The sequence below is a fragment of the Athene noctua genome, chromosome Z (assembly GCF_965140245.1).
Source record: "Athene noctua chromosome Z, bAthNoc1.hap1.1, whole genome shotgun sequence".
NCBI lineage: Eukaryota > Metazoa > Chordata > Aves > Strigiformes > Strigidae > Athene > Athene noctua.
The window spans coordinates 83,458,223-83,479,509 of NC_134077.1; the positions used below are offsets into that span (position 1 = coordinate 83,458,223).

A 21,287-nucleotide genomic window follows, 5' to 3' on the forward strand; every position below is an offset into this window, starting at 1 on the left:
GATAGAAGAAATGTCTAAGTACGATTCTGGAATACGTACATTGTATTGCTAATGCTAACAGGAAAAGCATCAGTGGTACTTATGATTTAGTGACTGGATTCAGTGAGATGGGATGGTGCAATAGGTCCTTGTGCCATAAACTATTTCCCTTTAAAACAAAGCATTGCATTCTGTATGCTTATCTAAAAACTCACTTGCAAGTGAAACCACTTGGCTGTAGTTAGCTGTTTTCAAATGAATGTTGTTTATAAATTCTGTAATTTGGATCTCACTTGCACATTTTAATAAGAATTACTTGTAATGAGACACTGACAATCTTAGTTGAAGCAGATTAATGTGCTAATAGCACCTGTGCAGTACTTCATGTTCTTTTATTTCACTGTTATATTTAGAGGTTTTGACAGTTTGTTTTAGATAAAGGAATAAGTAGGTAAAAGGGGAGCAAAGTTGTAATTTCTTTGGATGGTACAGCACAAAGGTTTCCTCCCTCTGAAAATCTGAAATTCAATTCTTGTATGATTTTTAAAGCTCTAAGGTGTTGCAGTGTTAGGCACATAGAAAGACTTGTATGTTTCAATGAATGGATACAGAGGTCCAGCCATAATTAAGTTTATGAAAAGAGGGAGTGTGCACCAACCTCCCCATTCTCTAAAATGTACCATATCCACATAAAACAATTGTTTTTTTCAAAACAGCTGTCCAGGAATTAGATGATTCCTTTTTAACGGTTTAATTCATTTCAGGTTGAGTGCTATGTAATAAAGTTTGTAGAGATACATCTGTATTTCACAATATCCTGGCAATCCTCCACTGCTATCCAGTGCTTCTGCTTTGGTATTGTGTTGTGGGATGTTTTTTGTTTTGTTTTCGGGTTTTTTTTGTACTAGTCTGTATCTGTTTCTTCAGGTGTCCCTTCCTGTTGTAGGACTGTGTACCCTTCTCAGCTTTAAAGCTGGCGTTGAGGTGGAACCATTCAGAGACCATGAACTTTCATGTGATTTTTGGAGTGAGATGACAATGTCGTTTGTTGTAACAACAGCCACTGCAGTGTAAAGATATGTATTTAGTAAATCAGATGTTGGAAAGAAACTGCAGGAGAGGAGAAATGCTCCAACAGAATCCTTAAGAAGTATAAATGAGGGGGAAAAGCTCTAAGCATACACTTTTCCTTTGATGAATTACCTTCCTTTGGTAAAAATCTATTTTGTCTTCCATTGCAGAAGTCTGTGGAGAGTACCCAAAGCACTGAGTAATCCCTCAAGATTTTTAGGTCTTTGAGGAGATGACAGTGTTCCTGAAAGTCAGTCTCTGTTTTGAATAAAGAATCAAAAGCAGGCTCTGGGAAACAGATTCTGCTGTCTAGACAGACAGTGAATATGGAGCCTGAAGAAAGGTCCCTGCAAAGAAGATACATATTCAAGAACATGGAGCAAATGGTTTTCATTAATATTTTAATTTGGAATATCCAGTGAATGCTGCCATTTCAGTTCCCAGTATAGGAGCCTTTTCAGTTGTGTTAACTCCAAATTATCGTCTCTGCTCAAAATGAGGTTCCCTGCAATTTCATTCCCATTAAGGGATCCAGAACTCTGAGTGGAGCACACTGATGGCTTAACTAAAGGAATGCGCTTGTTAATTCAGAGTCAACTGCAGGAAAAATAGGTGAATGTGACAATCCTTCAGGGCCTTTAGAGTTCAGTGACATTAGTATCTGAGGAGGTGTATTTCATGAAGAGAGACCTCTGCAGTGTAGAGAGATGGCTGGATTTTCTCAGTTGTTGCAAACATGTTTAATTCAGATTAACCACTGCAGAACTTTTATTGTACAATACACTTTCCACCAGTAACCTGTACAGGAGACAGAAAAAAATTAAGGCAAAACAATGCTCTGGTTTGGAACTTACTTTGCAAGGCAAATTTTCCTTATGTGAACTCTTCTGGTAAATAACTTCATCATATATTTTCCTGGTCTGACTGTAGTTTTATTTTATTTTTTAATAAGTCTGCTAATGTTTCTTGTCTGGTGGCATCACTCAAGTTGGCAATTGTTACTCTGACCCTCCACAAATTCCCATCACCCCAAACCAGCTTAAAACACTGCTAATCTACCCCCAGGAACGAACTATCTGGAATGAGAACATCATTCTAGTACGATTTAGGTGTTACATTGGAGGTCATATTACCCGCTCTGAGTTTGTCTCAGCCTGAGAAAGAACTATGGGAATGGTTAAGGAGACAAGAGCAACATCACTGTTGCTATAGAGAGTGGAATTAATACAAGGACTGATTGTTCTTCACAGTTCCTGCAGCTCCAGCATCTGACCAGGCAGAAACGCTGTCCATGGCATTCTATGGCAAGAGAAGGATGGCTGGAGATGAACTGTTTGAAGGCTTCTTGGTAGTGTTCAGAAGTTGACTTCAAAAGGAAACTGAGACAAGGAATTGTCAAGAGTTTTGACTAAATAGTGCCTGGAACTGATGCAGAATTAGATCTTGCTGGAAGACACAGTGGCTCAGTGTTTTCTGTAACGAGTTCAGCCATGCCCTCTGGCCCCTGGAGAGAGACACCAAATAAAACAAAATTTAGGCCACATGTTTTTCCTTTTGTGATCTGCATCTCAGTACAGTGGGAAATAGGAATGACAGAACCCTACATTCTTGTTTCAGTTAAAGTGATGACTGCTTAGCCTTGCCTTGGAGTGTACAGAATGGAAGAGAGTGATTGGAGACCTATGCTTGAATAGGTCTTAAAACTAGTACTGAGTAAACATGCCATCAGTACTTTTAGAAATGTGTCCTACAGGGCCATCCTGATGTTGCTTGCTGTTTTCATGCCTGGTTTCATGCAGTGTGTTTCAGAAGATAAATATTTATACAGGCTTGATCCATAACTGTTTATCTTATTGTACCCTTTGCTCAATAAACATAACTTTTTGACTAAAGCTCAGTCACCAAAGTGGACAGGAATCATCATAACAAATGGTCATTGAATTTACAGAACAGATTAAAGTGAAGCTGTCTCACTGAACTCCTACACAAGGAGTGAAGTCAATAATCAAAACTTACCAGGGCTTGTGGTAAAATGTCATTGCAGTTTGTTCTAACTTCAACCATAGGCTCTCCCTTGTTCAGAATTCCTCACAAGTTGCTGCAGTTGGGAAAATGGGTTCAGTTCTGAATCAGTCTCTAAAAATTTGCTGCCCGCTTAACGGGCTGCTCACCTGTGCAAAATAAAGCAGGCAGTTACTACAAGGGGAGTATTTGCTGCTTGGTTGCCTACAGCCTCTTTGTGGGATTTCCCTTTCAGTTTTTCAGTGAATACTTCAGTACTTCTCTGTCATGCTCAGACTCTGCAGAGGAGTGCTGCTCAGATGGGTGCTAAGTGCTTAAAGTCTTTCACATAAACTTGTCAACCAGAATGATGCTGAAAACATGCCCTATCCTGGAAGGTACATTTGATACTTCATTGAAAGTGGTGTGATTTTCAGAAGATTCAGAGAAAAAAGTTGTAATTCTGATTTTTTTTTTCTCTTATTAAATCAATACCTGTTATATATGTCTAGGAATTTAGTTACTGTTTGTATACAACGTTTAATATAACTTCTTTCCACAGCATAATATATTATTGACTTCAGCAAACACATACCATATTATTTTACTTTTTTCTTCTATGATATCAGTATGTCTTGCATATACTACACTTCTAATCTTTTAAAGAATTTGCATCACATTTTTAGATTTGCAGTACTAAAGGCTGATTTGAACAAATTGTTCCCTGTTAAGCTGATTAATACAAATAATGTCATAACAAGGGGACATAGTAACCTTAAAATTAAATACCTCATTTTTCCTAAACCAAAAATAGTATGCTCACTATACTAAAAACATAAAGGTAGCTATTACAGTTTGAAAGGAGTGATAAATGTATGCTGCATTTCAACTCCCATTTTTATTTGAAATGCTTTTAACTAGGAGTGGTCAATGGCTGTCAGTTGTGGGTCTCTGTGGTTCCCTTTTAGATCTGTTGGAAACAATTTCACTCATGCAAACAAGGCTAAATTGCTTTCAGTGTTCTTGAAAGGGTGTTAGATCTGGCATACTGCTGTGATTCTTCTCAGTGGCAGCCATACCATTTTCAGTACAGTTTGATAAAACTGCTGGCTGAAACTATTGTTTGGCATCACTGTCAAGTCTGAGGTTATTTTTCTAGTGCCAGAGAAGCTGTAGCTGTCATTGACGGCATTTTAAAATTAGACTTCAAAAATAGCATTGAATAAGCCTGTGAGAATCTTCCGTGAATGTAAGGCTATTAATCCTGCTTTATGTAAACCACTTCTACTGTATTTTAAAAGCTTCTTATTTATAACAGTTATATATCTTTTGTAAGGTTACTTAGGATTTAAATGGAATCAGTCCCACTTTAACAGAATCCAGCTTTTCAGAGTTATTTTTACACATCTGTTCCAAGCTATCTCTTTGCTTAGTAAATAATTTCTGCAGTGAAGCCATTAAATTTTAAATGCAAAGTCCTGCAGTGTTACTAAAATCAAGCCAGGGGAAACAGTAATACTCTGAATAAGCACAAAATGGGTACATTCATCCTTTTTCTTGAGAACGCTGTTTGACAAAGTTGTTTTCAGTAAAGCATGTTGAATTTCCCATTCTCCAAAGGTACTGTTGACCGTAGCTTGCAGTAGAATTGAATGAGTTTTAACTCATTAGATGACTGTTATGGTGTGTAGGCTATCAGAGTTGCTGTGAGAAGCATCAGGCTGTTCACTAAACATCCTCTGAGAAATCTCATGATAACTTTCAGGGTTGTTTATGGTGTCTTTTGTACATGACAAAGATTTTTTTGGTGTTTTTCTTCCCCCGATTCCTTTATTGGTGACAGTGCCTTGAAATCCAGCTTCCTCCACTTACTGAAGCCTCACCTTCACCAGCCTCACCACCCTTATTGAAGAAAACCTCAGACAGGTGTTCTTATGTATTCTTAAAATCTTTTCCCGCCCTCATATAGTGTACTAATTAAGTCCCATTTAGTTCATTTTTTTAAAGAAAAATTTTTAAAAATACCTAAAGAAACACCACCCGTGCAACTGATGTATTTCATACTGTCCATATTCGCTCTTCCTTCTGTTCTGGACATTATTCTCCTATGAATCACTTATTGCTGTCTGTCAGAGGCTTACTTTGCAATTTCATGTGTCAGGACTTCAGCCTTTGCGTCCTTGAGTACTTTTTGTATTTAAGGGCAGCCTTGCAGAATTTTATTCTTTATCTGCATCAAGGTTGATGATGATGATGCAGCCAGTCATACTGTATTTTACTTTGAGTCCAGGATTCATAATTTGTTTAGTCTTTCAGACCTTCCTTTGTGCTTTGACTTCAAATCCATTGACAGATTTATTGCTTTATTATTTTGGGTTTTTTTGTTGTCAGATAGAATAAGTAAGTTCCAGATTATCAGAAAGATATTGATCAGTTGCAGCAAATGCAGGAAGAACCAAAGTTTTCATGTGGCTGAGTAATGGATTGTTTATGAAGAAAGATTAAAAGATTATAGTTTGGTTAAATCAATGATTAAAGGAGAGCAGAAGGTTTAGAGATATTTGAAGGGTGTTAACAGCAAAGGAGTTGAGTTAGTGTAATGCAAAAGGGTAAAACTAGAGATATTTGGATTAATTTAACGGAAGGGAAATTTAGGCTATCTGATAAAACTTTTATGTGATGGTACATATTACTTTATGAATTAGTTTCAGAAAGGAAGCGTTAAGCACATAGTCTCTTGGAATATAAGGGCCCAAGACTAGACAAAAAAACCCATGCAGGAAAGTTGAGCAGTTGCAGGAAAACCACCAAAGTGTTCACTTCTATCCCTAGCTTCCATGGATCTGAAACAGAGATGAACTCAGGTTTTCCAGAAGCATTCAGAATGTAATCTCCCTGGCCTTCCTGAATGTCATGAAATACCATGGTTAAATTGCTTATTCCTTTAGTCAAGTATCTACCAACATTGCCTGTTCAATATGACGTTCAGTTCTTCAGCACGCAGCCATGCTTCAAATTTGTTGGAGAGTATCTGATAGATACTGGCTTTGCTAAGTTCAGTTACATTTACTTCAGTGATGGAATGCATTTTAAATGGCCAGGAATTATTTTTGAATTTTTGTTTAATATAGCCTTTATGATAGAGAAAATTAGGGAATGCAGCAATTAATCTTATAAATTATTTTCTTTCTAGCCTTACTGTTGTCAGTCACTTAGAACTTCCAGTCTCCATACTGGATTGCCAAGGCTGCAGGTTTAGATGTATCTTTATTCTGTGTTTATACAGTATGAAGGCCACTATTCCATCACTAGTCACTGTCGTGACATGTATTTAATATGAAGAGGGCTAAGGCTGTATCTGGAATGTACCTTAATTTATTTTCTATTGTTTTCAGAAAGTTGCATTTAGATGGCCTTCATGTTCTGAAGGGCTAGTAGGCATTACAGAGCAAACATTTTAGGGTTTACATATGTGGGGAGGGAGAGAAAAATATTCCTTTCCAGCCCAGTATTTTCGTTATTACTCATTTCCATGTTTGGGTACAGAAGTTATTTGGGAGAAAAAACTACAGTGTAATAGATGAGAGAATTGTCTTAGTTCTTGCATAAGAGTATGGGAAGGGAAGAGAAACAAAAATTTGATTCTGGGAAGAAACTGGAAGAGAAGGGATGACAAAATAAAAATGTAGATATTTTATGAAATAGTAATTCACTGAAACCTACATGTTCTGTAATTGTTGTACTGATCACCACAAAATACTGACCAGAAATTAAGTTCTAGACTGTATGTTGCCTGGGCTGGAGATGGAAAAAACATAGGAAGAGAAGGATGTGGTATACAGTGAATATTCTAGTAGAAGCATTCAGTATATACTAGCCCCTTCCTTGCAATCCTCATGTGAGGAAAATAAACTAGCTTTTTCAGTGTTGTCAGTTGACCAATTTGAAGAAGTTCAGAAGACTGAAGAAAGAATGTTCCTACAGATCATAAATATGAAAAAATGCCAGCATTAATTATTTATAGACAGCTTTTTTAAAATCTTCTGTATTGGGTTTGTGTGTCAAGGTTTTGGTAGTGGAGAGCTATGGGGTGGCTTCTGTGAGAAGCTGCTAGAAGTTTCCCCTACATCCAACAGAGCCAATACCAACCAGCTCCAACATGGACCCACTTCTGGCCAAGGCTGAGCCTATCGGTGACAGTGGTAGCACCTTTGGGATAACATAGTTAATAAGGGGAAAAACTTGCTGTACAGCAGTAGTTGCAGCTGGTAGAGAGGAGTGAGAACATGCGAGAGAAACTCTGCAGACACCCAGGTCAGTGAACAAGGAGGATGAGGAGACGCTCCAGGTGCCAGAGCAGAGGTTCCCCCGCAGGCCGTGGTGCAGCCTGTGGTGAGGCAGCTGTGCCCTGCAGCCCACGGTGGTCCACAGTGGAGCAGATCTCCACCTGCAGCCCAGGGAGGAGCCCACCCCGGAGCAGGGGGATGCCTGAAGCACCGTGTGGCCCCATGGGAAGCCCACGCTGGAGCAGGTTTGCTGGCAGGATTTGTGACCCCGTGGGAGGGACCCACACTGGAGCAAGCCGTGAAGAGCTGCAGCCTGTGGGATGGACCCACGCTGGAGAAGTTCACAGAGGACTGTCTCCTGTGGCAGGGACCCCACGCTGGAGCAGGGGTAGAGTGTGAGGAGCCATCCCCCTGTCCTACTGCTGTGGAGGAGCTAGAGAAAATCTGAAGTTGAGCCCAGGAAGGAGGAAGGGGTGTGGGAAGATGTTTTAAGATTTAGTTTTTAATTCTCATTACCCTACTCTGATTTGATTGGGAATAAATTAAGCTAATTTCCCCAAGTTGAGTCTGTTTTGCCAGTGACAGTAATTGGTGAGTGATCTCTCCCTGTCTTTATCTTGAGACATGAGCCTTTCATTATATTTTCCTGTCTCTGTCCAGCTGAGGAGGGGAGAGATAGAGTGGCTTTGGTGGGTACCTGGTGTCCAGCCACCACACATTCTGAAATGGAAATGTCCTGGAGTGCCACTGGATTCAGCAGCGTTTGAAGGCACTAAGTGTCTCATAAGACTCGGTTTCCATTTGGTATGCGAATACAGTTTAACACAAGTGCACACTTCTGTTAAGACCATTTCAGAGAGAACAGGTATTACCTAATTTATAGGTGGGGCATGAGTACCGTGGGTAACTAAGAGCTGAATGGGTCAAAGGAGTGGGGGGGACTAGGAGTGTGGTAGGAGTTGGATTGTTTTGTTAGGTTGTTAACTGCTTGCAAAATCCTGACCCTGACTGCTAATTCTTGAAAATGAGCTATAGGTGACAAACTGCTGACGTTGAAGAGTGTGTAGAATATAACAGCAAAATATTTGAGCCATGTCAGAAGTCATATTAATGGTTAATAAAGAAGAGTTTCTCTTTCACAAGTCACTGCTTGTGGTGAGAAGCTGCTTTAAGGGAACCAATATGCTTCTACTCTGTGGATATCATGAAGCAAGCTCTGAAAGTACAGTGTGCTATTGGCTCCAATCTGGGAGATTCCTTTTGGATGATACCCTGGCTAACTGCCTGAAAGAGATAGAAAAATCTCTTTCATAACTCTGTAGTGAGGAGAGAACGAAAGACAAAGACAGGGATAGTGTGTTCTCTTAGTCTTCTCATTGCATTGACCTGGGAGTAACCAGCCAGAGGCTGAAGCTCACAATAGCTACAAGCACTTTAAGCAATGACTGCTGTTTTTCTCTTTCTCAGTTGTTTGGTTTTTTTTTTCCCCTTTTCTTTTCTGTGTTCTTGTTCCAAGACTCTCCCTCTCTGTGCCTGACCTTGTCTTTCCAAATCCATTTTCGCCAAAACAGCAGCCTGGAGATTCACATATCAACAGTACACATATGCACAAGCCTGTATGGACAAATTGTGATGGTCATAAAATTACTCAACATGCTCTTTTGCCGTTTGCACATTATTAGCCCATCTTTCTGCTATTTGTCTGCTGCACATCTCCATCCAACAACAGAAATAATGGAGATCAGCTCCCAACTGATTCCTAACAACAGTGGTTAGAACAATTAGTATGCTTTATTAACCTTGCAAATGTGATATGATTATGCAGTTGCATTACAGTCCATACATTTTAATTATATTTTGTCTCCTTTTCAAAAAGAAAAAAACCCTGTAGAATTTAATGACAATATAATACATTGTAATGATTTAGACATTGCTTCCCTTCTCAGTGCTCAACCCAAGAGTTCTTCTTGATAGTCAGCACCCTATCTCGTCTGGACTTGGAAATTCAAGTTCTTGTTCCAGTCATCCATTCTCATGTGAAAACTCCCCTATTACAAAATGCACTGTTGGAAATCCCAGAACTTCTCTCCCCTGTAAAACATTATTTAAAGATCCTTAATGAAGAAGCAGCCAAGTAAGTAAATAGATGAATCTTCTATGCCTCATAGTCTTTCTGACTAAATGTATTCAGTTATGTGAATTATGCATCTTGTTTTAATGCACCTTAGTTTTATATTTTTCATTTTGTATTTATGTATGTACAGGTTGCTTATAGTTAAAAGCAGAGGTTGTTGTTTCCTGCAGCTTACATTCTTTTTTTAAAATTAAACTAGGTGAGCAAGTGTTTTGCCTAGCGGGTGTCTACCTCAGGCTGAATGATAATTTTTTGAAATTTTTTCAGCTGGTTTTGGAAATGAGTTTAGAGCAAAACTTGATTAGCTTATGCTAATTTGTTTAACAACTTTTTAATTATTATTTTAAAATAGAGAAGCTATTCCTTTTGAAGAAAGACTTGACCTTTAGCAGAGTGGCTGCTCTGCTGTCAGGAATATGCCTTTTATGATTTTTGTGAAAATTCATCAAAGCTTTGAGTGCCTCCCATTTTATTTTTTTTTATCTTTACACACTCGCTGATGACAGTGAATATTAACAGCTCTAAAGATTCCATGTAGCCTGTGTGATTCGTACTCCCTTAGAGCATTTCTGGGGTTATTGCTCTGTTCGTGGACTCCCTCTAGAAAATGTCTAAAGGAGCACCTAACTCAGTCTCTTGGTGTGATGAGGCTTTTCTCTGGAGTTCTTCCTGTAGTCTTGGAAAGGTGAGCTGAAAGTATGGAAGCTGTCTGCCCTTTTAATTCTATCCCTTGTTGGTCCAAGAAGAAAAGTGTAGACGAAGACGATGCTGAATTGGAATGAATGCTCATTGTAAGGGAGAATGTCTTTAAATAATTTGTTATATACTATTTATTCTGAAGAACTGCCACCTCCATTGTTACCCCAGATCATAGTTTTAACCACAGAAAGAAGGCAGGAGGCTTAAGATGCAGAACAGTAAAAAAAGAACATGTGTTCAGAAAGGGGTGGATGTGTAAATACCTCTCAGGGTACAGGATTTAGGAGGAATACCTTGTGACCAGTAAAAGTCACTGCCCTTCTGAAAAAAAGGAGTATAAACTCTTCTAAAAAAAGTTGCCTAGCACCACAGATGCAGCCTGTCCGGCTTACACAGCCAACCTTTCTGAGCAATTAACTTCACAGATGTTTGATCTTTCAATGTAGTTTTTACAGAACATGTTAAAAGGACATTCTGAACACAAAGTTGGTATCATCCAAACATCCATCCTAAACTTCCTTTCTATGAGCAAGTTTCATTTAACTTTGAACATTTTTTCATGTAATGTTAAGAGATATGACATACCTAGAGATCCTTTGAGGAAAGATGTGGAATGTAGTTTAATTTGTAGTTATATTGGGGCAACATAGTCTTGATCTTTTATTTACAAAACAGACTAAAAATAAACATCCAATTTATTTATAAAATGCCTTTTATCTTTCTCCAGCAGAGATTTACAATTAAAGAAATTTAAGAATTAAAACCTAGAACTTACTTTATTTGCTTCTGAATTAGAGACAGATGCAAGGTATAAAAATTTAGAAGTTGAGAAAGGTAGAAATAATTGCTATGCCCGCTGGACAGGTGGGATTATGAGATTTCTACCGATGCCTGGTATCCAATTATAGTTTTGGGAGGTTTTGACAAAACAGACTGTATCTTAATTATACCAGATTTACTGTAGGTAGGTTGAATATACGGATTTTTTTTTTCCTGTCACTGTGATGATGGCTAGAATAGTATACAGAAAGAAGATACAATAGTGTAAGATACCATTACTGATCTGCAGAATGCATAGATCTTATTTGCATTTATTCAAGATAACTAAAATAGCTTACCTTTTGGCCTTTACATATCTCAAGCTTGTTTGGCAATATTATTTGTACTCAAAAACATTTATTTCATTGAAATCATGATGACTACTTATACATACATGCACACACACAGTTGCGCACACATATGTATACTGCATCATGTGTTAATTTTATTATGTGGTGTGGATGAAATCCTGTAGCATTTTCAAAAGTATCCCTCTGCTCCAGGGGAGTTTGAGATTTTGGGGTTTGTGTTTTTTTTTTAAACCGTTAACTTTTAAATTTTTGGTAGGCATCATATAGCAGTGACAGTCTTCACAGTCAGCTGCTGGCTACTAGTGATCTTTTTTTCCTTTCATTCCCATGGAAACAGGTCTAATTAGCACAAAATCATTTCTAAAAATTAGTATTGTATTTTAAAATGGCATCTTTACTGTCACTTACATAATAACTATGTCCATGTAATGTAAAATGAAAGCACAGCTCTGTGTTACCTGTCTGGTCACTGGCTCCAGTTGTAGTTTCATCCTCAGGCAAAGGAGTGTTGGAATAGGTGGAATATTAGACTTTTTATTACTTCCATGTTTTATTGCTTTCCGTTTGCTAATTACTTGCTCTCCAAATATTAGATTTCAGGGTAATTATGTAATTAACTGGTAGTTTTGTATTTGCTCTAAAATACAAATGTGTATTTCAATTAACTTAGGGCTGATTGCACTACTTTTTATTGTTTGCCCGATACTAATGAGGATAAGTTACATTTTTGTTATTTTCTTATGACAACCATATCTTTAATAGCTTGTTCAACTTCCCAGTTTTAAACATTTAAATGGCATTGTCTGTTTCAGGTTTCAATCCTGAGATGAGATAGTGCAGCCAAAACAATTCTGTCATTTTCTGACATTGAGACTAGAAAAGAGCATTGTTTTGCATGTATTAAAAAATAATCTGGTTGATCTTTTCTTGAGAAAAGGAAGCTACTCTTAAGAAACTCCAGATGACACCCTGCTTTGATGAAGGCCTTTTGGGAGGGATTTTTCTTTGCAATTCTCATTTAAATCTACCCAGATTTGGGCAAATTCTAAATATGTGAAAAATCATAGAGACATCATGTGTTCATGTTATGCAGAAATTATCTAGACCTTCACGTTTAATCATGATAAAGACGATACCAGCACTTGGGATGTTCCAGTCTGAGACAGCAATTGCATTCCAGAATTATGAATTGAGACATAAGGGAATGATCTTTCTTGTGTTTCCTTTCCTTGTTCTGCTCGACTGAGGGAGAACAAACAGAAAACTGCAGGATGCATGTTCCTGAGACCACAAAAAACCCAAGTCAGCAGGGTTTGGTATAGAAGAACAAGCATAATATAATAGAGTAGAAAGGAAGAGAAATAGGTTGGTTTTGAATACACTGGGGGTCACTGTATAGACAGTGACTTTTCTAGAGCTTTTCTATGTAGTGTATATGGCAGCTTTTGGTAGATGCGGTGTACTATGACCAGCTAACATAAAAGCTGTATTTAGAGGGGAATAAAGCTAGTGTTAAAACAAATGAGAATAACAAAAATATGGATACAACTAGTAGAACTGGGGAATGTATACTTGGGTTTACTGTTATTTTATATTATGCTTCTTATGGATAGGACTGGAGACAAAACCCAATTGTTCAAGGACCTTACAGACTTCCCTGTCATCAGAAAGAAGAAGGAGGAGATCCTGGATGTGCTTTCTAAAATCCAATTGCATCTGACAGACATTCGTAAACAGATTAAAAATCCTTCTGCAGAGTATGTTACAGTTTCTGGTCAAGAGGTAATATGGTGTCTATTACATATGACTGTATCCTTGCTTGTCTAGAAAATAGCTTAAAAGTTAGGCTTAACTAGAACTCTTTCCACTTATCATGATACTTGATGAGGTCATTTGACTATAATCTTTTGTACAACTTTAAAGAACAGTTTTGTGAGAATGTTACTTTTTTATTTTTTAAGCCAATTACTTAGTGATTTAAATAGTAAAGACACATTAGTGCAGTTGAATTTCGTGTAGTAATGGTTTGCTTTTCTGTATATGTAAAAACACTTGCATACTTCCAGGGTTAATTACATGGCTATTAAGTGCTGAAATATTCTCAGAGAACAAGGAAGCATAGCATTAGGTTAATTTGAAGAATGCTAAAATGATTTGTAAGTACTGATTGAGACTGTAATTTGAAAGATGGGAGAGAAGAGGAAAAGTAAAATAACATTTATCATTCTTTAATATTTTTAATTCTTAGAAAAGATAGTTGCAGACTGGAGCTTTGTTTGCTAGATGCTGTGCAAGTGTGGGCAGGTCACGCTCCAGCTAGCTGAGAAGTTCAGTGCAAAAAAAAAAAAAAAGGTATGACAGTTCCTGCCAGACTTGTAGGGGAACTGAAAGGAGCAGTGAGGTAGCACTGTTCAACATTGTTCTTTGAGAGCTAAAGTGGGAAGGTTGGGGAAAACTCCACAGAAAATTAGGGAAAGAAAGGAGTTGGGAAACTGAATCAGAGTTAGGAGTAAAAGAGATGAATCAGTGAGGATAGGGAGGAAAGGAACTGGAAGCAGCCCCCTGTCACATTGAGAATCTAGGAAGCTGAGAAAGACCCACAATACACACCAGGGAGCAGACAGGCAATGCTGAAGAGAGCATCTGAGAAGGGATGAATTAGACATAGAAGCATTTGATAAATATTTTGAGTAGATGTTTCTTTAGATGGTGAAGCTGAGAAGAAGAAACATGTGACTAAAGAGTTGGATAGGGTGTCAGCATGTAAGTCCAAGAGGAAACGTGAAGAGTGCATTTTGAGTGTTGCTGAGGAAAGGAAGAGCCAAAAGTGGAGCGATTACTCTCAAAGAGGCTGAATTAAGAGGTGGATGATAACACGTGTGTGAAGGAGCAGAGAAGAGTTGATCAAAGAAATGAGAGCATCTGAGGAAGTAATCAGATGTGAACTGGACAGGAGGGTTTCAGAAACTGCTAGTCACTATGCACATGTTAAGAGAGGAGGCCTTTGTAGCAGGGGAGGACTCAGAAATCATTACAGACAGAGATCTTTCTTGTCTATTCACAGAAGGAGCTGCAGAGGTTAGGGATAGCTGTTACTTAATTACATCTGATATGGGTGTTTCAGAGAAATCAAAAGAGGCAGTAGAGGAAGTGTTGAAGAATATGGTCAGTGAGGAAAGGAAAGATACTAAAAGAATGGAAGTGATGGAAAAGGAATTGTATGGGAGGAGCAGAGCATAGGCATAACAAGAGTCTCTGAGTTGAGCTCGCTCTTCCTCAGATCTGTATGGGGCATTGTTCTTATGTTCTTGCAGCACTCTGATAGATGTAGTATTCAAACGCTTCTTCACAACAGACCTGGGCAGAAGCAGGTTTATGATTTGCTAGTTCAGGAAGAGAGATTGCCAGGAAACTTTTTTAATGTATCTCCTTACTCTGAACTTCTGTTCAGGGAACAGACTTTCTTGAAGGGGGGGGGAATAAATCAAACTATTTACTTCTTCATGTGTGCCCCCAAACCCATGATTATGAATACATGGTTAGATTTTTAGTCAGCCCACAGTTTAACTTACGTTTGTAAGTTCCTGTTCTGATGAAGATCCAGTTGACACATACCTTTTCCAGAATATGAGATTACGCCCATATCTATCTTATCTTTTGTTTTCAGATCTCTAATGTAATTTGTAGTATGAACTAAACAGGATGGGAGGCTGTATGGATAGAGATAGTATTGCTATTAGTTTCAGGTAGGATTTAGAGAGAAGTTGCTACATTTGACAAATACTTGCTTCTTGCATTGCATAAGCAGTACTTTGATCTCAGTTTATTTAATACTGCAATTATTTGTCTAATAGGGCTAAGAATTAAAGGATAAAAAAGAAAATTATTTTGTTGTTTTGAAGAAGATTGCAACCTCTGTGCTTCTTTCTCACTAGCCACACAAACAAGCCAGGCAATTGAACTGACTGTGTTAATTTAGACTGTTCAGAGTTCAGTTAGGCCTCCAACATAGACACAAATGTGGTACTCTTTTCTGTCTTCTTTTTTGTAGAATTAAACAGCATGTTTAATTGTTTTGAGATGAATTTCAGAAAAAACTGTAATACCAGCACATCAGCAACACCATTAGTGGCAGCAGCAGTTGGCTTACTTTCAAATCTTTATAGGTTCCTACTTCTACCCATTTTCAGTCTTGTTATCTCATGTGTATTAAGCAATTTCAGGGTTTCTACAGTACCAAATATTTTTAAAGTGTCTAAGGTGAATTAAGAACTAGTGCACCATGTCCTTGCTGGAGTCTTGTGCTCATGTTAGGATTATTATTCTTGTTTGTACTTGAAGGCGATTGCTGGCTTTTCTGGTGAGGTGTGGAAGTTTTTTATCTGAATCATGCTAAATGTAATGAAAAAGCTTTGTCAGATGACAGTCCCGTGGTTTTCTGTAAAGGTGATCAGATTCTGGGTTAATCTAATCTCTGCTAGAAATTAATTTTTCAGCTGAATTCTTTTATTTGAGAATGCCTCAATTCTTTGATGCCTAGGACCTTGGGCTAATGTTACAATGATAACCGATATGAATCATATAAAATATTGCAATAAACACATAAAGTAAATTTCATTGCACTGAGCCTCTTGCCATTGGTGCTGGCTTCCCCTGTTCCTTCCCTTTCTGACTAAGTTGATCCAAACTTGAAGCAAGGTACTGTATATGCAGTGATCTGAGATTCTGAAATCTTGTCTGTGAAATGTTGTAGGTAACTATGGCTCAGTATGAATCCCTGATCCCTAGACAGGAAGGCACATCTCACTGATAAGGAGCAGCCTCAGTACAGGTGGTATTACAGAGTCAAGTCTATGTAAATACTGAATTCTCTACAAGGCTCTGTCAGGATTGGGTAAGCAATACTTACTAGCTTTAGTCTGGTTTTGGCTTGATAAGAGGGACGCGAGAAGAGTGTGTTAGTGGATGGAGGAATAGAAGGGCAGCAACATGGTAGGGCACAAAGCCAGCTCAGTATAGGAGTTGCTCTTTTGGCAGAAAATGTGTACGTCATAACCCTCACCCTGGGGAAAAAAGAATGTTAGCTTCTGGTCTTCTCAGTCTCTTCAGGCTGAATACGTTTTTTCTCTGATTCATGCAGATTTCTTGATATATAATGATTATGGTTCTGTAGTCTTTTTAACTTCCCATGATGTGTAATCTTACATTTCTGTTTATTTTAGTTTATGATAGAAGTCAAGAATTCCAATAAATCATCTGTACCATCTGACTGGGTTATGATCAGTAGGTATGAAAAATGTCTTTGAAGTTTATTCTATTCAAATGTGTAAGGAAAAAAAAGTGGTATTTTGGTATTACAATTAATTACATACACATTCATTGCTCCAGTGTTTGTGTTTGGTTTTTTTTTTTAAACTGAAAACCAACCAACCAAAATAGTTATGTTAATTTATTGCCATAATAAGTTTTGCTTAAAACCAAACAAACTGAAAAATGGAGTTCTTAAAATGTGTTTTTATATGGTAGATCCTTAGTGTACTATACTACTTGCTTAATCTTCTAAAGTACAGGTACTGGTGTCAAAACTATGGTTTTGATTCAGTAGTGCCTGTAGTTTGTAGATGCAAATCTTTCATAAAATTTTGATTGTTCTTATTTTATTCAGAAAGGTAATGGTAGCTGTGCAAATATCAGTTTGTGCATCTCAATAATCAGAGTGTATTTAAAATGTCATTTTACTTATTCAAACAGACAAGCTTTGCTTGCTTTAGTACTTAGTGTTATGTAAGCATGATTTTAGATAGTTTTGGATACTTTTTCCAGTAGGTGAAACAGAGATGCACTGAATTATGTAGCTGGCTGCTTTTATTTTCAGCCATTCCTTTTATCATTTAAACGAGTTGAATACCTTAATGGTTTATGGTGTAGAATCCATGTAAATGCTGAATTCTCTACAAGGTCTGCTTTATGTGTGAGCACAAACATCATGAGACAGGTATAATCAAGGTGAACACTGAAGTGATGTTCTAATCACTTATGCAAGAATTCAGTATTAAAAGTGCAAAGATCAGATAGAATTAGAAAGATGAACAACAAATTACAGTTCATCTGGATTTTGTAAAAGAATGCCTAGGAATGCCAAAGTGACTCCTTAATGAAAATACATAAATAAATAGCAAGTGCCCCAAATGGAAACTATCAAGACAGTCTGTATTTACTAAGTTTATTTCAGGCTTATTGGGACTTTTTCCTTTTTAAAGTGAAATTTTTTTTTGGAGTTCATTGTATATGCAGTCAGAGAAAAGTCATCCATTTGTGCAGTATATTGTGTAACAGAACTTTGTGAAATATATAGATTTCAGTGAAAGATGTTACATTATGAAAAATATTTCAAAAGCCTTCTGAATGGGCAGTGGTGCCGTAACCAACCACTTTATTCACAATAAAGATCATTGGAATCAATAGAGTTTGGTACCATAATAGAAGAAGATTTGGGGTTTTTTTAACATCAGTTTTCAAGGCTCACAGTGAGTAAGAACACTAGTCCAATTTTGCATGGAGATGGTGTAACTGATTGCTTAGTAACCTTGATTTCCTATTTGGCTTTTTTCTCTCTTCCAGTACAAAAGCTGTCAGCCGTTTTCACTCTCCTTTTATTATAGAAAATTACAGACATCTGAATCAGCTCCGGGAGCAGCTAGTCCTTGACTGCAATGCTGAATGGCTAAATTTTTTAGAGTGAGTTTACAAAATAGAGTCAGTTTCTATAATAGTACTTTCTTTTATTTATTTAATTTTTGTTACAAGAACAGAAAAAGAAGGGTGCTTATCTTATTAAAAAAGAAGTTGGTAATTCAATTGTTACCCACGACTTTAAGTAGAGTCAATTAAAATATTGTTCTTCAATTTAAAGCATTTGAAAGCAAGACCTTTGCAGACTGTGTCTTGAGACCAGCAGTGATGTCTCTAGATTTTAAAATCCTGATGAAAATACACTATTAAATACATAAAGTGGCTTTCAAAATTTGATAACTAATATCACAGCATTAAGAACTTGAAAGTGTGACAGGCTGTAAATGAGTGAAACTGAATCTAGGAGTTTTATTATTATTGAAGGGCAATGTAAGTGAAATAAAAAAAGAATTTATAGTACAAGCTAACCAAATTCACTTTTGATATTAATTGAAATAGAGAATACCTTTGCTGTTAAGTGTACCATTGCTTAAAAAGTAGTAATAAATCAAGTACAGTTGCAGTATTACAGTTTTTGAGTTAGGAATGTTTAGGGTGTTTGGGCAGTTGTTTGAGTGAGTGCGATTCTCCATAGCGCTATATTTTGTATGCTAACCCTGTGCCTGACTGTGAGTCTGTTTGCTAGAAAGTAATGGGAGAAACAGATCTTCCTCACAACTGGCATGGAAGATCGGTTTGTCTTAGATCAGAGTTTTGAATGGAGTTATTTGACTATTTAGCTAAAGGATCTTTAAAATGGGAGTTTATAAAATATTTCTTAAAATTCTGAATACCTTTAAGTTATCAATTACTTTTTTACTTTCATGAATTACAGACTCACTGAAATTGTCCCTCATGTCATATAATTTATATATAATTAATATATAATATACAATATATATTGGCTTGCTTTCACTTGTGCATTTTTCCCCATTGCAAAAACTTAACAAGTTCCTTCTGAAGTTGTCTCACTGGACATAACTGATGCTAAGGTTTGCCTTCAAGTCAGAACCCAACAATTCTGTAAATCTGGTGAAAACTAGAACAATATCCCAATTCACCCTTCTACAGATTTGTTGCCTTTGCAATACTATAAAAATAATTCCATGAGATTATGTGTTGTGTTGTCACTATATTAGTAGCACAAGTTTGAGTAGACCTATTTTAACCTTTCTTCCTACAGATCTGCTGCTTTTCATGTCTGCTTTGCTGTCTATGATAGTAGCATACAACAAGGAAAGATGTGTGTAGGAAAGTGCTCTTCTTTCCCACCCCTCCATTATTTATTTATTGATTTTTCTCCTCTACTGGCTTTATATTTCATGTTGTATCTTTGAGACTAGGAGAGGAAAAAACAAAATTCTTGAGGACTCTACTGAAAACTGTCTTGTGGTAACATCATTATTGTACTGGGGGAGGCAATCCCATGAATGGAAAATGAATTCTTGAATTTTCTGTGGTAGATACAATATTTAATCGAAATTGTAGACAACTCCTGGGTTCAGGCACTTTTAGTGTTTTGTTTTTTTTTTTTTGACTGTAACTTGCGTTTGAAGTGAATTGGCATTTGGGATTCAGTTGTCACATTGATAAACCGTAGCATTGTTATAGACCTCATTTAGGCAGCAGGGATCAACTGCAGACCCTTTATATGCTATCTAATGAATTTCATTTTGCCTGCTTCCTTCTGCTTAAAAATAATTCACTGTTACAATGGGAGCATGAAGTCCATCTTGATTAAGGTTGTGTCCTCCTATTGTAACTTAATACACTACCGGGAGATTTGAGTTCACGGTAATTGAAAGACCATAGGAGCCCTGTGAGAAGTATACATAGGGTATATTCTGACACTACATTTGTATCTGTATGAAATTTTTTTTTCTCTCTTTTCTTCCTCCTGTTATTTTTCCTTGTTTTGGCATAGCCATTTTAGTGAACATTATCACCCTGTGTCTAAAGCGATTGGTCACCTAGCAACTGTTGACTGTCTCTTCTCATTGGCCCAGGTGGCTAAACAAGGAGACTACTGCAGGTAATCAATTTTTAATTTTTATTTAGAATTTTACAGGGAACTGTAAGAGAGCATTTAAAACAAATTTGATTTTAATATGTGTGCTATGATAAAATGCATTATTAAAAATGTTTACAGTAGTTTCAGCTTAATCTGATTTTTGCAGAGCAACACATCTGGGTTTAATGCAAATCTGTGAACACTGCAGTTCATATTTGACATCTTATGTTTGTCTGTCTGTTGTTTGACCTGAGTTTAGTAGGTAATATCTCACATACACATAAATGTATGTTGGACTTTTCATGGAAATTTTTTTGTTGTGATTTTTTTTTTTCAGCGAGGTCTGAATTTTTAATGTCTTCTAATACCTAAGACTGTTAGATGTATGAGGTGTCTTTCAAAGATTTATGTAGGGTAGATAATGGGTAAATATTAGTGCCAGCTTCCACAGCAGTGATGATGGCTCACCTAGGATCTTGTGTCTGCACAAGACCCACACATGCACCTCAGCACTACAGCCTGAGACTCTGGTGTTGCCAAGGCTGTCCTCCCTGCTCTCTGTGATGGGCAAACATGAACCCTCAAGTCCTGCTTCACCAGTGGTTGGTCCTGAGTTGGCTCCTGAGCCTGTACACCCTGTAACTTGGGTCTTCCTGCCCCTCCTGACCCTGCATCTCTTGCACCCACACAGAGACAGTCAATCTCACTGGGGTGCTGCCTTCCATACCATGAGGTGTCTGTCACCAAAGGCACTGGACAGTCACTGAGTCACTGCTTCAGCTTTCTGAGTGCTGTTTTAGAGGCCCACACTGAACTGTTTCTGAGGTTTACTGGAGACACAGCTTTAAGGGCTGTCTGCTTCCAGTCCCCAGCCATTCCCTCTGCCAGACAGTCCACATACACACAGCACTTTTCAAAAGAGAGTAATTTTTAAAGTATTGTCATTGTGGGGCTGCTCTGCAAATGCTTAGGAATAACCATGTGAAATAGTAGTATTTGAGAGCTGTGCAAATACAACAAGTCGTGTATTAAATGGATGTGGATGAAGGGAAATCAACTTACATATGTTTCTGTCTTATACAGCATTAAAGATAACATTGATCACTTCTGGACTCTTGGGATCTTGCGTGCCTCTATCAAAATCTCATTGAAAGTAATGGTGCACTTATTTCTGTATACTCAGATGATAAAACAAACTGAAATCTGATTAATTCACTGTGCAGAGTTTAATTCACTGAATTTTA

The 21,287-nt window shown here is 37.4% G+C and overlaps 1 protein-coding gene across 1 annotated transcript in view; it reads left to right on the top strand.

Annotated features, from left to right (window-relative positions):
* The window catches only part of MSH3 (mutS homolog 3), a 124,649-nt gene that overhangs the window by 66,248 nt on the left and 37,114 nt on the right, over positions 1–21,287 (top strand). The window contains exons 14-18 of the mRNA XM_074931461.1: positions 9,284–9,471; positions 12,914–13,082; positions 16,523–16,587; positions 17,922–18,038; positions 19,957–20,064. Coding sequence (XP_074787562.1) covers positions 9,284–9,471; positions 12,914–13,082; positions 16,523–16,587; positions 17,922–18,038; positions 19,957–20,064 — 647 coding nt within the window. The remainder of the gene's footprint in view (positions 1–9,283; positions 9,472–12,913; positions 13,083–16,522; positions 16,588–17,921; positions 18,039–19,956; positions 20,065–21,287) is intronic.